We start from the raw sequence: 23,573 nt of genomic DNA on the forward strand, positions 1-23,573 counted from the left end.
TCTAAATAAACGTATAGATTAAAATAAAACGTCCATTAATTATCAATTATTTAAAAAATCATATGTTAGTCAGACGCATGCATGTTCCTAATTATGGACGCCATATACATCAATGGTCCTAATTATGAACACACAGTGTTCCTTATTATGGACAGCAAACGAACTTTACGTATAATATTAGTTGAAAAAACAACTCAACCATGTATTTTAGTTTTGAAATGTTACAATGAATCATGTTTCGAACTGACAGTCTACTATTTTTTATGTAAAAATAATGAATGTTCAGCATAAGGAACGGACCGTTCAGAATATGGCGCTGTCTATAATATGGTACTGGCACAGTATCCTCAAGTAAGTCCTTCCCAACTGCAAAAATTTTCGTGTGTAGCATGGCCTGCCACAAAATCGACGGCTTTATACGAGTTCGCTTCTTAATATTATCTTTACTTGCCGTGGTTACGACAAAGCTTTTGGATAAATTGTACATTCATCAAACATTGAAAAAGGCTGTGATATACTCTACATTAAATTAAATAAATTCCTTCCAGCTTTTTTTCGGAAATTCTCTAATATTGCATTGTGGTTTATTCTTACTCGTGTATCCATTTTTCTCACATGGCTTATCTCTCATCTATCTCTCCTCTCTCCTGTTGAAGGGATGGCGTGAAGTTTCCGTATATAGGAGGTACCTCGCGCTTCAGCAGGGCACTGACTTTTTCCGGTACGGCACCACGACATCTCTCAGAGCTAAAAAAACGTGCACGCGTCCGAAAGAACTATTATTTTGACCTAGGTTGCGTGTGTATGTGAGTTTTTCTTTGCTTCAAGTTAATTTTGTATGTCCTATCAACGGAAAATTGTTTTTTTTTACTACAAATTGTTGTGGTTTTAGTTTTATCTGTTCCTATTCCTATTCTGACTAACTTTGCGTTTATGCGTGTTGTATTCAGTAGGTTTCCTACTTCTGTCAATCTCGGTTTTATATATCTATTTTAATCTCTGGCAATTCCTTTTGTTGTCAAGTTTAAAACTCTTCTCTCATTTAGATTACTATGTTCTTCCATTCCGATCCTAATAGTGTGTTTCTAGTGTTCTTGGGCGTGTGCCTTGCGTGTTTTAGTTTGGTGATAAGCTCATTGAAAAAGGGAGCACATTCCCTGTAGCCACAAGCGTTAAATTTCACAATTTTACCTACGGAGGGTTTTGCTTTTTCTTAGAAATGTAGTGCATTCAGAGTGCGGGAACATTTTTTCGTCGAAAGGAAAGCGGAATCGCAACGCAACCGTAAATCAGTCAGATTATCATAAGTCTAATTTGAACTGAAAGTGGTAGCAAGTGGACAGCTACTCAAATTTGTTTTGTACAAAAAGTTTGTTAAGCTGCTGGAGTAGAGTGTTTCCATGATAAGGCAAGAGAGTTTAAGTTGTTAGCGAGTTGTGTGTGTGTTTGTGACCTACTATAGAGTGAGCAACTTTTACTATTTAATAAGCGAGCCAGGAGTGCATTTCAAGCAGGAACAAAACTAGCAGTAGTTTAGAGCTTTGAATCTGAACGTTCGTTCTTCGAAAACGGTAGTGGATTCTATGAGACGCGGATTAAAAAAATTAAATCAATTTGATAATTTAAAAACTTACTTAATGCTACTTAGAAAGATTTCTGGTCTCTGACTTTATAAACTTTTACAGCAGGTTAAGGTTTCTTTTATACTCACAAACGTTTCGTTTCTAAAAAGCGACTATTTCTTATTCAAAATCAATTGATTTATTCAACAACTAACAACAACTAGTTATTTACTTTGCTCTTCTCGTCACGTCTAACGCGTGTGCATGATCTATCTTCTCATCGTTTTGGGTTTGCGTTTCTCTTCAAATCTCTTTCCCTTCGTCTCAATAATTATTTATTTATAATATATATTACTTCCTTTAAAAATTATTAAATCTCTACGGATCAATCACGATTAGGATAACACAATCACACTTAATGTATAACATTCACACCTCATCCTAGCAACATCCTACAAGGTGTGTAAGCATTTCCGGCAAATTTCAACCAAAACCGAACTATACAACGACCAAGAAAAAAAAACAGAAGAACATTGGGAGACAATTTATTGTCTTCGTCACGCCTCTATCACTCGCAACAACCGGTTCCGTTTGTAAAGCCGATACAAAACTAAGAGCACAATGTACATCCCGTGAAAATATAAATTCCACCCACATTCACATCCGGAAAGCGCACAAAAGATCACAAATCAAATCGTATAACACTCTCGCACTGGCGTACCATCTCATTTCCTCGAACACGCGCATCTTACACTCACCCAATGCCTACCAACACGTACGGTGTCGTGGTTTACCAGATGTCCGGCCCACGACCCACGCTTGCAGCTTAGTACTATCAGTAGAAATAACCAGCCCCCACCCATCTCCGGGTGGTGCTCAAGCCCTCCTAGTTGAAACTGTCGCTCCAACGCTCGGCCGGCAGGTTCGTAGTGAACTGGGTGATGCCGTTGTTGGCCATCGACTCCAGTATCGCGCTCACGTACACGGACACGTCGGTGTGGCTCTTGTCGGCACGCTGGATGAACGGATGCTGCAGCAGTTTGCCGTACTTGGGCCGGTCCTTTTCGTCCTTTATTAGGCTGTGGGAGGAGACAGGAAGGTTGTTTAAGAAATGATTGTTTTCTGCGCTGATTGATGGGGGAAATGCTTACCAAGTGTTGACAAAATTTACAAAATCTAGCGAAAACTCCATGTTATTATATGATTGAGACAACCTTGGAGGATCTCCTTCGACGACCTGTAAATGAGATGGAAATCATTAACATTTCGAACAAAGGGGTGATTATGCCGTTCAGTAATAAAGGTTATTGTATGTTCCTTGACAACCAGCATTGGCCTTCATCTTCTTTCTGGCGTTACGTCCCAACTGGGACAAAGCCTGCTTCTCAGATTAGTGTTCTTATGAGTACTTCCACAGTTATTAACTGAGAGCCTTCTTTGCCGATTGACCATTTTTGCATGTGTATATCGTGTGGCAGGTACGAAGATACTCTATGCCCTGGGAATCCAGAAAATTTCCTTTACGAAAAGATCCTCGACCAGCGGGATTCGAACCCACGACCCTCAGCATGGTCATGCAGGATAGCTGCGCGTTTACCGCTACGGCTATCTGGGCCCAGCATTGGCCTTAGAAGATCTAGTACATTGAGAGCTCTTAAACAGTAGAAGCATTAACCTAAGAATGCTAATGTCGCTGCTGTTCGTGTTACCAACATCTAGTTTGCCACGAACTGACAGCCTGAGTACCGGGCATCAAAGTGTCAAATTAATTATAAAAACATAAACAACGACAAGGCATTGAACAAACAATGAAAAACCATAATTAAAGGTACACGGGAAAAAATTCTGTAGTAAAAACTACTATTTTAGCTGACTACGCCCATTCTTAAAACTACCATGGAATTTCATGACATTTTACCATGTTTACGGTACAGCCCACCACATTACTGGTACATTCGACAGAAATAATTTCCTCCAATCTGATTTCGACTACAGACATGGTAAAATCAAGCGCATTTCTCTGGTCTGCTGAAAATTGCCGGTGCGCGCGCTTAAGTTAACCCCCTAAAATGGTAGTTTTTACCGCACAATTTTTTTGCGTGTAAGAATAATTAAAATCAGTTTTGTGACAACAGTGCTACTAGCGTTCTACTACTAATATTTCTATTTCTTAAACCCAGTTTTACCACTAGTAAAAGTTTACTTGATCTTCTTCTTCTTGGCAATCCCACTGAAGTGCACTGGGATACCCAGTCCCGTGAAACCGTGGCAGACCTTAGAATACGTTTCGAATTCGGCGCCTGTTGGACCTATTGGGTTGCATCAAGCTCAATCACTGCCTTGCATCGGGGGGAACACCATTTGGCATAAAGCCGTTTGGCATAAAATAATTTGGCATAACGGTCGTTTGGCATAATTGTCATTTGGCATAATGGACATTTGGCATAATCGTTGAAAACTGAGTTGCTATGTTTTTGGCGTTACCATTGCTAACATTCTCATATATGATTTTCCCTTCTTTTGGTCATAGGCTGTTCTTTCTCATTACGTTGTTTAAACTAGCATTGTATTGTAACTAGCATTGCATTGTAACTAATAACATTTTCATTGACAATTTTGCCTTCTTTCCTACGTTGGCGTTATGACTTCTAACATTTTTATCGACGATTTTTTCTTCTTTTGATCAGCAGATCTCATTTTAAGTAGCACTATTTAAATTTATATTTTCTTTTCTTTTATGCCAAACGTCCATTATGCTAAATGGCCATTATGCCAAACGACTTTATGCCAAATGGCTTTATGCCAAATGACTTTATGCCAAACGGGGTAGCCCCATGAGCATTCCTTAAAAACTGTATGAATTCTTGAAATTTAATCTGAAATAGCATGCAATCTCACAGCTGACAAAGAAATTAAGCAATAGGCATGTTAGTGTTCAAAACTCTAATAAAAATAAATAAATGATGTGAATAAACTGTCCATTATGCCCCGGATGGCTCTTTCAAATTTAATCACTTTTGAATATTGATGACTATTAGAATGTTCTTCAAAACTAGATCTTTCTGATGAATACTGATAACTTTCGAACATAGTGTAAAAAAATAATCGAATTTTAAGATCATATGAGATGATTTTGCAACCAAAAATAGGGTGCTCATGCAAAAAATCCGAAGATTTTATAATATTTCCAGCACTTTAATCGAATTTTGCTTAAGGAGGCCGAACTGCCCCATATTCACCTATCCCGAAACGAATCGATCATAGAGTATACCCCTTCTAGCACTAAACCGAATAGCGCCTTCCGCTTTTTTACTAGCGCTGCCTTCCCTGTACGTTAAACCCAATGTCGGAAGTAGTGCGCTGTAGAGATTATGACGACATTATGTTTAACGTACAGGGAAGACAGCGCCAGTAAAAAAGCGGAAGGCGCTATTCGGTTTAGTGCTAGAAGGGGTACACTCCCGTGCAAAATTTTGGGGTCACCTCCTCAAAAACATACAAAAGTGTTCTGTCCATTTCTCTGTGATTACACGCCCGATTGAAACTCTTTAAGCCGCATTCGAAAGGCAAAAAGTTATTCTTACTCCGCATGTATTTTTCCAAAAAACTAATTTCATTCATCAATGATGGCGGATTACACCGGGCGATTTGAGCCCCAAAACACAAACCCAACATAAAATATCCACACCATTCTTCATACGGATCAATTGAGCTACGATTTTGTGTTAATGTGTTGTATATCGATTTTATAAGAATATCCTTTGTAATTGTAACTAAACTTTGAAACTGTATGACAGGGGGCCCCTCATTGTGAAGCCCTCTCCCTTTTTCTTCCAGAGACGAACCAGCCACGATCTGAGCTGAAAGTCTCTTTAATAAAGATAATAATAATAATAATTTTTCCAAAAACATTTTTTGAATTTCGAAGGTCACCAAACAGTGGCTCCAAATATTTTTCCATGCAAATGGATCCATATCCAAAGTCCTTCACGTCTACATTTACGCGACAAATTACGTAGCTTTTCTATCCAAATGAAATTAGTTGATTGTATAATTGCAACAATCATACGAACAAGCTTATTAAAAGTGGCAGGAATACTTTCACAAATGATTTACAAACAATGATTTTTTGTAAAACAAGTGAAACAAACATACTAGCAACCCTACTGAAAGCACATGGTTTGGTTAACACGTAAACAATTTTCATTGGCGCGAAACCGATTCACTGCCTTTTCTTACCCGCCAAACGGCGAAAACAATACGTTTGATGTTTCCGCACTTATGAACCCGCTCGCATTTATGAAATGCGGGGTCCAGTAAGGTGGGCACTGCGCAATATTTAAATGCTTTTTCGAGCGCAAATAATGGCGCGTACATGATTGGCTTGCGATTCCACGGATTTTTCTTGTTTTAATTAAGTTCAGGTGAACCCAAACTTTTGCACGATGACTAGACTGACTGTTTTATTAATTTTGAATAGTTTTCAGATTTTTCCGCAAAAAATTCGTGCATATAAGATTACGATTCTAATGACAACTTGTTTTAAAATTTTGGTCGATCCAATGCTGAGGAAATTAGCTAAGTTTTTTCAGGGTGTTTTTTGAAAAATGTTACAAATTTAAATAAAAATTTAGTATACAAAATTCAAAAAATGTTTTTGGAAAAATACATACGAAGTAAGAATAACTCTTCGCCTTTCGAATGCGGCTTATAGAGTTTCAATTGGACGTATAATCAGAAAACTATTTTTATGGTAAGAATGGTAAGGAGCATATGGGAGATTGGATTTTCAAACATTTTTAAAATTTGAATTGCCCTAGTGCACATCCTCACGTACTTGCTTAATGATCGTTAACATTCCAAATTCATATACAAAATAGATGCCAATATTCTTCTGAAATGGTGCACGTTTTACTGAAGTCATCCAGTGCTAAAAATATTGATTTGACAAATTCAATGGTTGTATAATTGAATTTAAAAAGATATTGATATTTTGCTTATTACACTTTTTGTGATAAAAAAATGCCAAATTTTCAAGCTTTATCAAAAAATAATCCAGGGGTGCTGCAAATCATTTGAAAACGGCCTCTTTCTATACTTTTCTTGCACTTCAAGACCCATATAAACGCGTCCATGATCCATCCAAAACAATTTTTTTGTCGAACAGTGTAATTCAATCCGTGATCGTATGATTTGCAAAATATGTAATTAACTTAGTTTTCTAAAATCTAAACCAAAACATAAAAAGGGGACAAACTACGTATAACCTACGATAATCAGAAATGTCTTCAGTCATCCGAGCTAACATTGAAACAGTACACAGATATAGTATTGATTTGGTAAATATGCTTATTGTACATTGTACGAGTAGGATGCTGGACTGACAGAATATTGTTACAAATTTGATACCATGTTACTCTAATTTATATGTTTTGACAATCAAGCACAAACTGCAATTCTGTGTAAGAAGCTAAGAATTGTTACAGTCATGCAACATTGCCTTGAGATGGCAAAGCTGCCTAATTTTACCATAGTTTTCCTAATCTTTATCAAAGAGATTTTCGACCGTACAATCCATTGGGAAATACAAAATATCTGTTTAATATAAGCAATTAAAAACCTGAGTAGCTTGATAATAAATCTTCCATCAAGATGTTAAATAGCTTTCTGGGAAATGGTGCATTCTGGAAAAGAGATTTTAGGGAATGGATTCCTGGGCAAAGTTATAGACTCTCATAGGAAGTTTAAACATGTTTAAATAATAATGCACAATATAAAACATGCAATATTTGCATTTTTTTGTCTTTTCTTTCCTACGACTTTGATCGACTATTTCTATTTCAAGATGGCCACCGAACAGAGGAAAAGACGGGAATTAGAATCCATCGTGAAAACGCGGGATAATCGGGAATTTGAGATGATCATCTTGAAAATAATTTTGAACGAACATGTTTAAGCTCTAAATTTACAAAACCACAAAAAAGCATGAGCATGAGCGTGAGAGTGAGGATGACCGCTTCGTAGTTGCACTCCGTGAATGACCAGAACAATCGAAGTTGCACCGAGATTTAATGAATGGAACTTGGGTTATCTAACCATTCTCAATATGCACAAATCGAGAGTTCAAAGTTTAGAAGTCAATAACGGCGCCGGCCACGCCCAATGCGGTCATCGGGGTAGGGAAGGAATGTTAGTTAGACAACCATTGTTACTAGAGACCGAATATACCTCTGCATATCCACAGTTGTGATGAAAAGGATATTGGGTTAGTGGGATAAGATGGAATCATGCCTAACCGGATTCGCGATATTACTCGAATACACATTGCATGGCAAACGAGTGTGCTTCTGGTCCAATCTCGCAGAAGCAAAATGAGTTATCTGTGAGGTTGTGTTAAATGAATATGACATGTAGAAAAATACTAGAAAATTATGAATTTTTGTATGAGAAAACGAACTTCATACTTTGAGCGCTGTTTTGTCAATGCCTACTTATTCCATATGGGACAGTTACTGCCGTTCTACATAAAATCTCTGTGCAACTTGGATTGTTCTGGCCAATCACGGAGTGTAACTATGAAGCGGTCATCTATGCTCGTGCTCAAAATAACATTTCCATGAAAAGTTCATAAAGAAACATTGTTACAAATTGGCTAAATAATTCCAAATTAGTTTCTTTTGTAGTTCCACTATTGAAACAATTAGTAGTGAATGAGCACATATTTAATATTATTCTAATAATTATTGTGTAGTATTCATCTAACTCGGTTTGTCTTGCGTTCCTCGAAGAACAACGGAGTTCTGAGGCTTTCACGGTAAAGAGCGGGTAAAATCGTACTTATCCTTAAGGTTTTGATCACGTCATGTCTACCCTTATCTTTCATAGATACAAAAGGGAACGACGACCACAATTCACTTGCTGGAATCAGTAAACTTTCGGTCGAATTGCCAGTAAGACTTGGCAATTCATCCTGGCTGACAAAAGCTGTGGGTTTTAGTGAGAGCATTGTTGATTAGTTGAACGATAAGGTTTAATTCGTGGTTTTATTGTGTGCGGAAACGCTAATAAAACATGATAGTACTAAATTAGGTCGGCGTCTTTAGCGGACCCGTTCTTTGTAAACCAAAGAACAGGGCTCTGACGACACCAGTACAATTCGATCCCACATTTCTATTAGTATATCCGTACTTATGAATACTAACTGCACAGTCTAGATGTAAATAAAATAACTGCACAATATAGGGAGTCGGGTACTATTCTTAGCACTTTTGATTCTCTTCGGCAGGGTTTTTTTAAACTACTGAGACACAATATGCGTCGTATTGAAGTGCTTGTTATTGCAAAGTTTTAGACAATTCGGCAGAGAAAAAAACCCCCATGCCAAAGTGCATCATGTAAGCACCCAAGTAGCTCTACACCCTTTCTCAATTAATCAAAATGAAAATAAAAAACCTTTATCCTACTAGCCAAGTGCGAAAAATACCCATAGATAAAGAAAATATTAACAAGATTTTTCGTTGTCAAGGCAGGTTACTTAATTATGTTTATATTGTTGCGTTGTAAGTATATTATATTGTGGTGTGATAAAAGACATTCTTTACCCAAAAAAAGTCGAGGAAGTTTACAAAACAAATGTAAAAACCCTGAAGCCTACTCAAAATACGCCTGCACAGCCGCGGACTTTACTACATGAATAAGAAAGGTAACCCTTTCTTTTCCATTGTAGCTCCAGAGCATCATTTATTTTCGACGAAGTTGATTCTAACCGAATCAGATAAATACTATGCAATAGTGACTAGGATACCCCAATCAACATTGGTATTACTTGGGATGCTTCCATGTATCTACATAACCGAATCTTAGCGTAAGATTGAATGTTCAAAAGTTTCAGCAGAATTTCTTGTTATATTCTATACCCAGTAATCTCCAGAAAAAAGCCTTGAAAGCACTATGCCTTATTGAACAGCATTATCATTTTCATCTAGATCTTGCCATCTCATCTCTACTTACCTGCGACAGCTGTTCAAATACGGATCCCCACTTCGGATAGGGGAACTTCCCGGTGGCCACCTCCATCAGTGTGATACCAAGTGACCAAACGTCACTCCGCACGTCATATCCCTTAGCGCGCTGCGGATCAATTCGTTCGGGCTGAAATTTCACCAGACATTATTTAAAGTATTCTCGACAACCAAGAACCAAAATTGCTTACCGCCATATACGGCCGACAGCCAGCATCCTTAGTCCGCGCAATCGAATCCACCAGCTGGCCCGAAATGCCGAAATCGCACAGTTTGATATCACCGTTCCGCTTCAGTAGGATATTGCTCGGTTTCACATCTCTGTGGATGATCTTCAGTTCCTCCTTCAGGTAGTTTAGCGCCCGCACCGTGGCCAGCGTAATCTGGCCCAGGATCGGTTCCGGGATCCGCGAGTGTTGGCAATCACAGATAAATTTATAGAACTTGTCCAACGAGGTGTCCATCAGCTCCATGCAAATCCAACAGTCGCCCTCCTTGAACAGGGCACCGTAAAACGTGACGATCGTGTTGCAGTCGTTCGATTTCATCACCACCTCCAGATCCATCAGCAGTTGCTTTTGCTCCTTCTCGTCGACGGTCGAACGGATCCGCTTCACTGCCATCACGGTGTCCGTTCGATTGAACTTCATCTGATTGACCGCTCCAAACGCACCCCGACCGATTTCGCCCTCATCGGTCAGGTCATCGGCAGTGAAATCGTAAATGGCATTAGGTGCTATCTGTAGCTTCCCCGTTGCTTGCATCTTTATGCGGTCCCTCGTACGGTCCGACAGGGGCGGGGTTCGTGCCGTGACCACTGGGCTCGGCTGAAAGCTCAGCTTCTTTGATGGTCGCTTCCGGTCACAGTTGGCATTGTTCATGTCCAGCGGCAGGAATCTCGTTCGCATTGGTTCTAAACATGAGATGGAAAGAGGATTGTCGAAACCGTGGATCAATATTATAATTTTTAAATAGTTAATTAGAAAATACATAAACTTTTTACACATTGCGCTTAGGTGAGGTTCAAGAAAAACACTTGCTGAACCCCTAAGCATGAACGACTTTGTTTCTTTTGTGCTTATACATATTTTTTGATACCAGAGACCATGGTATCATGGAATTTCAACGGGTTTGAGAGGAATAGTTGAACTGTTTTGTATCGTAACCTAAATTTGACTATTTTAGATGCGGTCGATCGTGATGCCGAAACTCCCGAAACTTAGTAACAAAGTCCTAGTTTTTGATGCAAAAGATAAATTAAAACAAAAGATTATTATTCTGACATATGAGTTCATATGAGAATCCTGGAAGGATTATTTTAAAAAAACTAGAGATTTTTTTTTAATTTCTTTATTAGTATTTGGAATGAATATTACATTTATTTGGAAGTCAGCTTGAATGCCGTCAATTTTTTGGAACCCTTCTCATCGTAACAACATGTCTACTTGAAGGTTTCAAATAAAAAAGCTTTTGGTTTATGTAGAAATATTATTAGTTGAGTTTTGGAAGCATTAGGAGAAATCTTCCATTTTTGCAAGTATGAAGAAAAAATATCCAAACTTTTTTGCAATCTACTACAGATGACACGCAGGCTTCGTCCTTTGGCGGAGATGCATGTGTCATACGCAAACGAAGATTTCTGACATCCCTGAGATAACTCGGGTAAGTCAGATGTGAAAATATTGTATAATATTCGTCCCAAAATGCTGCCTTGAGGAACACCAGCTCTTACAGGAAGTCTTTCAGACCTGGAGTTCTGATAATTAACCTGAAGTGTACGATTTGACTGATAACTTTGAATTATTCTAACAATGTATGTTGAAAATTAAAGTTTTTTCAATTTACGATCAAGCCTTCATAACAAAAACTGAGTGGTGATTGATCCGTTGAATCTGTTGCATGCTCCTTTGAGGGCGAGCGACGGGATCCGGATCATTTGTGTTCGGATCGCGTTTTTCGGAAGAAAAAAACTAAACAAAGTGTGCAGGTGAAAAAAGAATCGACGCGTCAGTAGTGTTTGATCCGTTGAATCCGTTGCATGCTCCTCTGAGGGCGAGCTTCGGAATCCGGATCACGCGATCCGCGATTTCGGAAGAAAAAAACGAAAACAAAGTGCGGGTGAAAAAAAAAGAAAAAAAAAAGAATCGACGCGTCAGTAGTGTTTGATCCGTTGAATCTGTTGCATGCTCCTTTGAGGGCGAGCGCCGGAATCCGGATCCATTGTGTCCGGATCGCGTTTTTTGAAAGAAAAAACGAAAACAAAGTGCGGAGTTCTGTTTGATTTTCCGACCTTGACGCTTGCTCCTGCGGGAGCGAGTGACGAGGGCAGGATCAAACATGTCGCGCGTCGGTCGAGTAAAGTGAATAAGTGCCGTGATCGGTTAGTTCCGTTTGATCTTTCGACCTTGACGCTTGCTTCTGCGGGAGCGAGTGACGAGGGCAGGGTCAAACATATGTGCAGTGCGTCAAGAAAGCCCGAGCAGTCGTCAGTTGTTTTCCCTCTCGGGTCGTGCGTCTATTTTCTCTGAGTGCTTTTATATAGCCGAGCAAACGAGTTAAGCTGAAAGTGGATTGTTGCTGCTCAGTCAAGGATGACGGATCAATTGGTGAGCTCGTTTCATGCTACTATTTCTAATCTATAAAATATGTATGACTGCACATTTGATCATTACAATGGTGGGACGTAAATATGATTTTTCAACAAACTATGAATGGTTCGTCACTGTGAGTGTCGACACAAACTCTGATTTATTAATTATTTATGTTTAACATTTTTTTATTTTCAGAACACCCCTTTTTTACCTTTATTTTTGTAATTAAAAAAAAAACATTGAGTGGTTCGACACTACAAGTGTAGACTTGCGAAAGGTTCACTTTATTCAACAAACTTTGGATGGTTCGCCACTGTAAGTGTCGGCATAAGAATAAGAGTGTTCTATGATGTTCCAGCCAATCGAGTTTTTTGTTTCTTTTTAAATAAGTACAATATAATAACACATGCTTTCGTCCTGACAGCTGTAGGAATGTTACATTTAGGTATTTGTTCAACAAACTTTGAATGGTTCGTCACCTCAAGTGTCGGCATAATTTTCCTCTACATAGAAATTGTTCATATCAAATGAAAATATTATATTTTCATAAAAGCATATTTATATTTGACAAATAACTATTTATCATGGTCTAATCACTTATCAAAGTGAATCCTGTGACCCAACGATCCTCGCCATTAACAAACATCCCTCCCAGTAACCTTTGTGGAGATGCAGAGGCAAACACGGTCTCCAAATAGCAAAGGTTACACACTAACATTCCTTCCCTAAATCCCACCTGACTGCAAGGACGTGGCCGGCGCCGTTATTGACCTTGTATAAATAGAGGCACTGAATTATGCACACTGAAGAAGATTATGGCCAATCCCAGCCAAACTTCTAGTTGATTCTTTGTGCATTTTCACTGACTTCGGTCAATCACGGAATAGCAACCATTGATATGTGTAGTCAGTCTAAGCTCTAAGCTAAGCTCTTTACGATCAAGCCTTCATAACAAAAACTGTTTAATGCTTTTTCTATGTCCAGAAGAGCAAGACCAGTAGAATAGCCTTCAGATTTGTTGGAACGGATCAAATTTGTTACACGTAAAAGTTGATGAGTGGTCGAATGTCCATGGCGGAATCCGAACTGTTCATTTGCAAAAATTGAATTTTCATTTATGTGGGCCATCATTCTGTTCAAAATAACCTTAAGTAAAAAAGTTTACTGATGGAGGAAAGCAAACTGACTGGACGATAGTTAGAAGCTTCTGCAGAATTTTTGTCTGGTTTTATAATTGGAACAACCTTAGCATTTTTCCATTTGCCAGGAAAATATGCTAATTGAAAAAAAAAATGGTTAATATATCAACTGAAAATGATAAGCTACTTTCTGGAAGTTTCTTGATGAAGATGTAGAAAATTCCATCATCGCCAGGAGCTTTCATATTTTTGAATTTTTTAATAATAATTCACACTTCTTCCAAATCAGTCTCACAGACATTTTCGAAAACGTTCTCTTGATTGAGAATATTTTCGAAGTCCTACTTGATTTTCAATTGGACTAGTAAGTCCTAAATTAAAATTGTGCGCACTTTCAAACTGCATAGCAAGTTTTTGAGCTTTTTCGCAATTAGTTAGTAATTATTTGTTTTCCTCTTTCAATGCCGATATTGGCTTCTGAGGTTTCTTTCAAAATTTTAGATAATTTCCAAAAGGGCTTAGAGCCAGGGTCCAATTGAGAAATTTTATTTTCAATTTTTTTGTTTCACCGATTTTCACCCGTTTTTCAATTTCTTTTTGCAAATCCTGTCACATAATTTTCATAACAGGATAGCGAGTGCGTTGAAATTGCCTTCTTCTCACGTTTTTAAGACGAATCAAGAGTTTAAGATCATCGTCTATAATCACCGCTTCAAATTTTACTTCACATTTTGGAATTGCAATGCTTCTGGCTTCAACAATGGAATCTGTTAAAGCTTCAAGAGCATTGTCAATATCAAGTTTTGTTTGTAAAGAAATGTTAACATCAAGATTAGAGTCAATATATGTTTCATATATATTCCAGTCGGCTCGAAAATAATTGAAAGTGGAGCTGATAGGATTGAGAATCGCGTCATGGGATATTTGAAATGTAACAGGGACATGATCGGAATCAAAATCAGCATGAGTAATAAGTTGGCTACAAAGATGACTAGAGTCGGTTAAGACCAAATCAATCTAGAAGAGGAAAAACATATAGGGCTATCAGGGTATTGAATTGAAAAATATCCTGAAGAGCACTCATCAAATAAAATTCTGCCGTTGGAATCACTTTGTGAATTATTCCATGAGCGGTGTTTGGCATTAACGTCACCAATGACCAAATTTTTTGACTTATTGCGCTTATTGCGTTATTGAAAGGTTACCTGACGGATTACAATTAGTTTGCGAATGAGCGTGATTATAATCTTCCTGATGGGTATGATTTTTGATCAAGCGATCGTTAACTGAAAAATGAGCATTATTCGATACTCTACCAGGGGAATTCCGGAAACGACCGTTATCATAACGGACATTACCGTTCATCTGCCTGGCACGAGCCCCCGCAATTTGTGCATATGAACTGATCGGTATCTTCCTTCACAGGACAGACGTCCTTAGCGTGAGAAGAACCTCCGCAAATCACGCATTTAGCATCCATGCGGCAATTTTCTGTTCCATGACCCCACTTTTGACACCGACGGGACTGAGTGGGGTTCTGGAAATTTCCTCTAGGTTTCTGGAAATGTTCCCATGTCACACGGACATCGACCATAAGTCTTGCTTTTTCTAAAGCTTTAATAGTTTTAGATCTTTTTTTTGTTAAAGTGTGCTAAATAGATTGGGTTCTCTTTTTCATAATGATTACTTTTACTGTGGAAAATCCAAGTTAAACATCTATTCCATTTTTGATCTCTTCAGGTGACTTTAGACGACTATGAACAAACGTTCAGTTTTGTCATCACAAGTAAAATATAGGTGCTTCTTCTCTTCAAGATGTTTGAGAAGAAGTTCGCGATCTTTAAGAGTTTCCGGCAAAACGCGACAGTCTCCTTTCTTTGTGATTTGGAAGGAGAAAAGTGTTTTGGAGACCTTCCATTAAAATAGAGACTAAAAAAAACAGACCTGCTACTCGCCATGCTCTGGTTTATTCCGGGAACCTCGATAGCATTCTTTCTTAATTTCCCTGGTTCAACTACCACTTTTTGACATTACGTCCCCACACTGGGACAGAGCCTTGTCTCAGCTTAGTGTTCTTGTGAGCATTTCCACAATTATTAACTGAGAGTTTTCTTAGCCAAAGTTGCCATTTTCGTATTCGTATATCGTATGGCAGGTACAATGATACTCGATGCCCAAGAAAGTCCAGGAAATTTTCATTACGAAAGATCCTGGACCAACCTGGAATCGAACCCAGACACGTTCAGCATGGCTTTGCTTTGTAGCCGCGGACTGTAACCACTCGGAACCACTAAGGAAGGTCCCAAATTTCCCTGGTATTACTTCAGGAAATCCCTCTGGGATTCTCCCAGAAATTCCTCAGGGACGCTTCGAGAAATCCATCTAGCTTTCTTTCGTAAATCCTAACAAACACAGAGTCAACGGTTACGATCGCAAAAAAGTTACGGAATAAGGAGAATCTAGAATCGGTTACAACAAAGACCGGATGACGAACATGGAGATTGAGCAATACGATGATTACATACTACTATAGCGCACTTTCTAGCTGGAAAGATAAAAATAGCATATTCCATAATCCCCTAAAGAGATAAGAGTCCTTCTACTAGTGACCATTCAGCATATACTTACCCTGTGTGGAATTCTGATTTGTTTGATCCGCCATGTTTGCGTGATAGAGCCTATTAGAGGAAAATCGGAAGTTCACCAAAAAACTTTTTCGGTCACAAACTGTGACCACGGAAAACTGCTTTCGTAAATTAACTCCGCAATTCGGGTAGCTCCGTGCAGGGTGCTTCGAAGGGAAGTAACTTGTCTCGGCAATAGCGCTAATTTGCCACACTCTTCCTGGCACGGATCGAGTTTCGTTCGGGTCGCGACCACTGACTCTCTGACCGCTCAGGGAATGTTTGCTGCCCCTTTTGTTTGCACAAACTCACTGTCACACTTCACTATCGCTTAGCACTACAAACTTTGAAGGAAGCAAGATTTCGCTCGATTAAAGTATTCCGCAACAAATTGTTTCCAAAAGATTATGTACGTTCAGAGCGAAGAAAAAATAATGGAAAATACTTTTTCCACCACCGTTTTCCAGTTTTCACCGTCAGCGAACGAAGAGAACAAACTGACTCTGTCGACGAAACGAAGCAGAAAATCAGCCGTCAAAGATGCGTTACATGTGGTAACGGGTGGGGCGTTACTCAGCGTTTGGGCAAATCAAACGATCTGCACTCAGAAAACATTAATACTGGACAAACATTTGAAAAGGGCACATCGACCGAGAGGGACGACATTCAGAAATGAAAATAAATAGTCACAGAATTAAATACTAGAGTTTATGCATAAACGACTATTTTCCATCTGCCTCTCTTTCATTCTGCTGTGAATTTTTACACTAACTGTCATTTCGACTGGGTTGAAGCTTTGCGATGCTTCAACCCAGGCGAATTGACAAATAGGAATAAAATTCCCTGCAGAATGAAAGAAAGGCAGACAGAAAATAATCATAAATTACTCAAATTTAGTAATTCTGTTACTACCCGTGTTTCTGAGTGTCAGTTTCAGGCCAAAACTGATCCAGAATGAACGTTCAAATAAGCCAATATTTAAACAAAATAAATACAATTTGAGAGAAATCACGCATAATCAATGATATCCGAAAAATCGCTAATAATTCATTCATCGTAATCGGATAAAATCAATACACATTCCTACACGGAGAAAATGAAGTAGGGAAAATTATCCATTAGTAGTGGGTATGCCTATAGTTGCGGAAGTGAAGTTTTCACTTAACCGCAGAACCGACACTGCCAATCGACTTATTGGCTTATTGTTACACGGAATAGTTGAACAGAGCGTTCAAATTGCTTTAAAATTGATGAAATATCACTAAAATTGCTAAAAAATTTCTTATTTGTGAAAATAGCTGCAGCAAAGTGTTTCTATAGTGGAGGATTCCATTAGAAACAACGGATATCGCAACTATAGGAACACAAATTAAAAATATACCGCAACTAAAGGACCAGTGTACTCATGGCAAGCTCTCAGTGCGATCGCACACTCTACGAGTCGCACACTAGAGCTCAACGCATACTCAATTTCGTGCCGGCCAGTATTCGGCTTATAGGTATGCGGCTGTAGAGCGTAAGAACTCAGTGTAGTATCCATAAACAATTCGCTCTCACTTGCGATCGGGAGATACAAACGTAATCGTGTTGGGGGTTTGGCATCTAAGTCCGAAAGAGATATGGATTGGCGAAAAGAGATGTATTCATAGTTAGTACAGCGGGGATTCGCTCGTTGGGGGTCCGCTACATGGAATGACTCGATGGTTGGATGTTCGATGGTTGAAAAATATTCCAACTGAAAGGGCTTGTTCACAAATTTCATAACGCCGAAAATGATAATTTTTGACATCCAACCACCCCTTCGTAATACATTTTGTATGGATACTCTACAAATTTTGTATGAGCTGTAACATCACGATAACACCCACCCACCCCCTTCAGCGTTATGAAATTTGTGAATGGGCCCAAAAGCACTCAAATGTCAACAGAAAATGTCAAACTGACTTCGACGTCTGAGTACCGTCGCATTGCAGTCTCCATACACTGAAACAAGCGTTGCAGTAATGAAAACCATGAACAAGTTTTTAAATTTACTATTCCAACACGGGAAAAAAATCTGTAGTAAAAATACTATTGTAGCTGACTACGCCCATTCTTGAAACTACCATGGAATTTCAGACCAATTTACCATGTTTACGGTACCGCCCACCACATTACTGGTACGTTTGACAGAAATAATTTACAACAATCTGATTTCGACAACAGACATGGTAAAATCAAGCGCATTTCTGGTCTGCTGAAAATTGCCGGTGCGAGCGCTTAAGTTAACCCCCTAAAATGGTAGTTTTTACCGCACAATTTTTTTGCGTGAACCAAGATTGAGCTATGATGGACGCTTTTTATTTGCATTTTATTCCATCCCAATCCAACCGCATCGCTAGCCGAGCGGTAAGCGTTCGCGCTTGACAATCGCCAGATCCTCGGTTCGATTCTGGCCTGCTGCATGTTTTTAACCATGATATAGTCATTTTACTATCGGTATGGTGCCATGGTAAAATTGAAAACACAAACTGTTCGAAATAAATGCGAATTTAGTCTGCACAAATCAAGTGGCGTTGTGTATTTAATTTAACCCTCTGATATAGTATTTTCAACCGCAACGCTGTTCTCAGTGTACACGCAAACAAATTTTGTTGTATAATCTACCGAATCCATGGTAGAATTAAGAACTGCACCAACGATTTTCAACCGACTACAAAAATCTGTTAAGTTTACTATAATCTGGTGAATATCACTGAGTAGTGCAGTAAATTTAACTATGTCCATAGTAGCATCCACTATAAAGCATTGTATTTCAATCCGTGACACCCACCGTACAACACAGTGTGGTCAAAAGTATGATGCTAAACTTCTCAAATCAAGAATGTTTCTAGTCAAAAATACTACAACTCTGGTTAAATCAACAGAAGAAATTTTCTTGTGTAGTGATGTTGACTATGTTTTGGTAGAGTTAACAGATTAATGTAGTCGGTTGAAAATCGTTGGTGCAGTTCTTAATTTTACCATGGATTCAGTAGTTTCTACAATAAAATTCATTTCAGTGTATATAGAACAAATCAATACAGAGTCAGAATTAGGGCGAATGTGAAGACTTATACATTCTCAGTAAAATCGGTTTGAAGTTTGCGGGTTTAATTTTTTTATTCTATATAATGTTTTCGATCGATTTGATCGCATGATGCATTTTTGTAGGATCCATTACAATATGGCGCGGTAAATGGCTGGGCATGGCGTACCATTGGTACCTCGTGTACCTGCAGGAATAAAATAGACCCCTTTGTGCGGTCCTTAGCCTCTTGCCCAGCAACTCCTATCCCTACCTCCTCGTGGTACTGGCCGGGGTACGAGTAACCTTGGGGAAGATCGGGTAACCAACCCCCGGTGGGAACTTTGGTCGTATGCTGACAGGGAAGGGGGGGTTTGCTTTTGCAAACCTGGAGCGTCTGTACTCCACGTTAGGAGCGGCTCACAACAGCGTCTGTTCCCCATGTCAGGGGCGGCTGATCATCGTCCGAGTGCCAGAGAAGGACTCTAAGCTAAACTGCGCACTATGGCCCTCCGAACATTTAGGGGGAATGGTCCTCCGGAAATCTAGGGGGTTGGTGTCAGGCCCTGCAAGCCAACCGTAAAAACACATCAGCACAGGAACGTCAACGAGAGAATACGGACCGGAACAATCGGCAAAGACCACAGCGACGAAAATGGACTAGCGATTGGAAACTCGGTACGTGGAACTGCAAATCTCTCAACTTCATTGGAAGTACTCGCATACTCTCCGATGTACTGAAGACCCGCGGTTTCGACATCGTAGCGCTGCAGGAGGTGTGCTGGACAGGAGCATTGGTGCGAACGTTTAGAGGTAATCATACCATCTACCAGAGCTGCGGCAACACACGCGAGCTGGGAACAGCTTTCATAGTGATGGGTGATATGCAAAGGCGCGTGATCGGGTGGTGGCCGATCAATGAACGAATGTGCAAGTTAAGAATCAAAGGCCGATTCTTTAACTTCAGCATAATCAACGTGCATAGCCCACACTCCGGAAGCACTGATGATGACAAGGACGCATTTTACGCGCAGCTCGAACGCGAGTACGACCGCTGCCCAAGCCACGACGTCAAGATCATCATAGGAGATTTGAACGCTCAGGTTGGCCAGGAGGAGGAGTTCAGACCGACGATTGGAAAGTTCAGCGCCCACCGGCTGACGAACGAGAACGGCCTACGACTGATAGATTTTGCCGCCTCCAAGAACATGGCCATTCGTAGCACCTATTTCCAGCACAGCCTCCCGTATCGGTACACCTGGAGATCACCTCAGCAGACAGAATCGCAAATCGACCACGTTTTGATCGATGGACGGCACTTCTCCGACATAACCGACGTCAGAACCTATCGTGGCGCCAACATTGACTCCGACCACTACCTGGTGATGGTGAAACTGCGCCCAAAACTATCCGTCATCAACAATGTACGGTACCGACGCCCGCCCCGGTACAATCTCGAGCGGCTGAAACAACCGGATGTCGCCAATGCGTACGCGCAGCATCTTGAGGCAGCGTTGCCGGATGAGGGCGAGCTCGATAGGGCCCCTCTTGAGGACTGCTGGAGGACAGTCAAAGCAGCCATTAACGACGCTGCCGAAAGCGTTGTCGGATATGTGGAACGGAGCTCAAGAAACGATTGGTTCGACGAGGAGTGCCAGGAGGTTTTAGAGGAGAAGAATGCAGCGCGGGCTGCAATGCTGCAGCATGGTACGCGGCAAAACGTGGAACGATACAGACTGAAGCGGAAACAGCAAACCCGCCTATTCCGGGACAAAAAGCGCCGCCTGGAAGAGGTGGAATGCCAAGAGATGGAGTTGCTGTACCGTTCTCAAGAAACGCGGAAGTTCTATCAGAAGCTCAACACATCCCGCAAAGGCTTCGTGCCGCGAGCTGAGATGTGCCGGGATAAGGATGGGAGCATCTTGACGGACGGACGCGAGGTGATCGAAAGGTGGAAGCAGCACTACGATGAACACCTGAATGGCGCAGAGAACACAGGCACAGAAGGTCAGGACAGCGAAGGCGATGGCTACGTCAGCACAGCGGACAGCGGAAATCAACCAGCTCCCACGATGGGGGAAGTTAAGGATGCCATTCAACAGCTCAAGAACAACAAGGCCGCTGGCAAGGATGGTATCGGAGCCGAACTCATCAAGATGGGCCCGGACAGGTTGGCCGCTTGTCTGCATCGGCTGATAGTCAGAATCTGGGAAACGGAACAGCTACCGGAGGAGTGGAAGCAAGGCGTTATATGCCCTATCTACAAAAAGGGCGACAAACTGGAGTGTGAAAATTATCGTGCAATCACCATCCTAAACGCCGCCTATAAAGTGCTATCCCAGATTCTCTTCCGTCGTCTATCACCTATAGCAAACGAGTTCGTGGGAAGTTATCAAGCAGGTTTCATCGACGGCCGCTCGACAACGGACCAGATCTTTTCCGTGCGGCAAATCCTCCAGAAATGCCGTGAGTACCAGGTCCCTACGCACCATTTGTTCATCGATTTCAAGGCGGCATACGATAGTATCGACCGCATAGAGCTATGGAAAATCATGGACGAGAACAGCTTTCCCGGGAAGCTCACAAGATTGATCAGAGCAACGATGGACGGTGTGCAAAACTGCGTGAAGATCTCGGGCGAACACTCCAGTTCGTTCGAGTCTCGGCGGGGACTACGACAGGGCGACGGACTTTCGTGCCTGTTGTTCAATATTGCGCTTGAAGGTGTCATGCGGAGAGCCGGACTTAACAGTCGAGGCACGATTTTTACGAGATCCGGACAATTTGTTTGCTTCGCGGACGACATGGATATTATTGGGAGAAAATTTGAAACGGTGGCAGATTTGTTCGCCTGAAACGCGAAGCAACAAGAGTCGGGCTAATGGTGAATGCGTCGAAAACAAAGTACATGCTGGTTGGCGGAACTGAGCGCGACAGGGCCCGCCTAGGAAGCAGTGTTACGATAGACGGGGATACCTTCGAGGTGGTGGACGAGTTCGTCTACCTTGGATCCTTGCTGACGGCTGACAACAATGTTAGTCGGGAAATACGAAGGCGCATCATCAGCGGAAGTCGTGCCTACTATGGGCTCCAGAAGAAACTGCGGTCAAGAAAGATTCACCCCCGCACCAAATGCACGATGTACAAAACGCTCATAAGACCGGTAGTCCTCTATGGGCATGAGGCGTGGACTATGCTCGAGGAGGACTTGCAAGCTCTTGGGGTTTTCGAACGCCGAGTGCTAAGGACGATCTTCGGCGGCGTGCAGGAGAACGGCGTGTGGCGGCGAAGGATGAACCACGAGCTCGCTCAACTCTACGGCGAACCCAGTATCGTGAAGGTAGCTAAAGCTGGAAGGATACGCTGGGCAGGGCATGTTGCAAGAATGCCGGACAACAACCCTGTAAAGATGGTGTTCGCCACGAATCCGGTCGGAACAAGAAGGCGTGGGGCGCAGCGAGCTAGGTGGATGGACCAGGTACACCAGGACCTGGAGAGCGTGGGTCACAGTCGAGGATGGAGAGAAGCGGCCATGAACCGAGGGAATTGGCGAAATATTGTTGGCGAGGCTTTATCAAGATAATTGATGTAAAGCCAAATAAGAAGAAAGAATTACAATATTATTTTTGTAGCAAAACATTTAACTTATTTAACTATTATGAATAACATGTTAAAAAAAATCCATCATGCACCATTCATCAAAATTTAGAGCTGTTGCGCCTTTTGACCTCGTCCTTCTGGTTTGACTATCATCAGCTTCGCTGTTCTGCTACGCTCTCTCACACAAACCTTCATCATTAACGCCCTTCTGCACACTCAGTTTGTAATGCACCCTGCTACCACACTCAAGCTCAAATGCGCCGGGTTACCGCAGAGGGGGAAGATGGGTGAAATTGACATCAGAGTTCGAATCGAAAGAGAATATCAAATACGCATTTATGTTTTGACGTTAACTACGTCTTACGGCAATATACTGGGTGTCAATTGAAAATCTAAAATGTTGCGACCGTCACGAAATTATGTAAGATTTTGAATGGTAATAACTCTGCCATTTATCGGTAGATTTTCAATATTTTCCCACCAATCGGTCGGAAATTTATACAACATATTATTCAAATGGAGAAAACTTTTGATTTTTGACGATAGACTGTCGAAAATTGGGAAAATGTCGACCCCTTTCTTACGCAACCTAACTCGTTCATATTGTCTTCCACGATTCATTTGGGTTGGGAAGCGCACTATAAAAGCAGACCATTTTCGGCTTATTCGCTCATTCTTATTTTGATGTTAACTACATCTTACGGCAATATACTGGGTGTCAATTAAAAATCTAAAATGTTGGGACCGTCACGATATTATGTTAGAGTTTGAACTAAAGGAAGGCTGCAACTATGAAAATCGACTAAACTTCAAATGCAAAAAATCACTTGGCGTAGTTAACGTCATGCGGTCGTGTCTTGTACACAACCCCCTCTGATTTTTCTTACTTATTTCGTGAATAAAAAACGTTATTTTTAAGGATCAGATGTGCATTATATCACAGACAAACAGACGTAACACTTAGAACAAATCTCAATCCAAATCATAGTT

At 40.7% G+C, this 23,573-nt stretch overlaps 1 protein-coding gene across 1 annotated transcript; it reads right to left on the reverse strand.

Moving 5' to 3' along the window:
- Nucleotides 1-549: 549 nt before the first annotated feature.
- On the reverse strand, nucleotides 550-16,464 carry LOC5580276 (dual specificity mitogen-activated protein kinase kinase 4). Its single transcript, XM_001662852.2, has 5 exons — nucleotides 15,942-16,464; nucleotides 9,775-10,496; nucleotides 9,573-9,713; nucleotides 2,714-2,799; nucleotides 550-2,641 (listed from the first exon to the last, which is right to left on the reverse strand). The coding sequence occupies exons 1-5, from the start codon at nucleotides 15,973-15,975 to the stop codon at nucleotides 2,449-2,451; spliced, it is 1,176 nt and encodes a 391-aa protein (XP_001662902.1). The 5' UTR covers nucleotides 15,976-16,464; the 3' UTR covers nucleotides 550-2,448.
- Nucleotides 16,465-23,573: the final 7,109 nt, after the last annotated feature.

The sequence above is a fragment of the Aedes aegypti genome, chromosome 3, assembly GCF_002204515.2.
Source record: "Aedes aegypti strain LVP_AGWG chromosome 3, AaegL5.0 Primary Assembly, whole genome shotgun sequence".
NCBI lineage: Eukaryota > Metazoa > Arthropoda > Insecta > Diptera > Culicidae > Aedes > Aedes aegypti.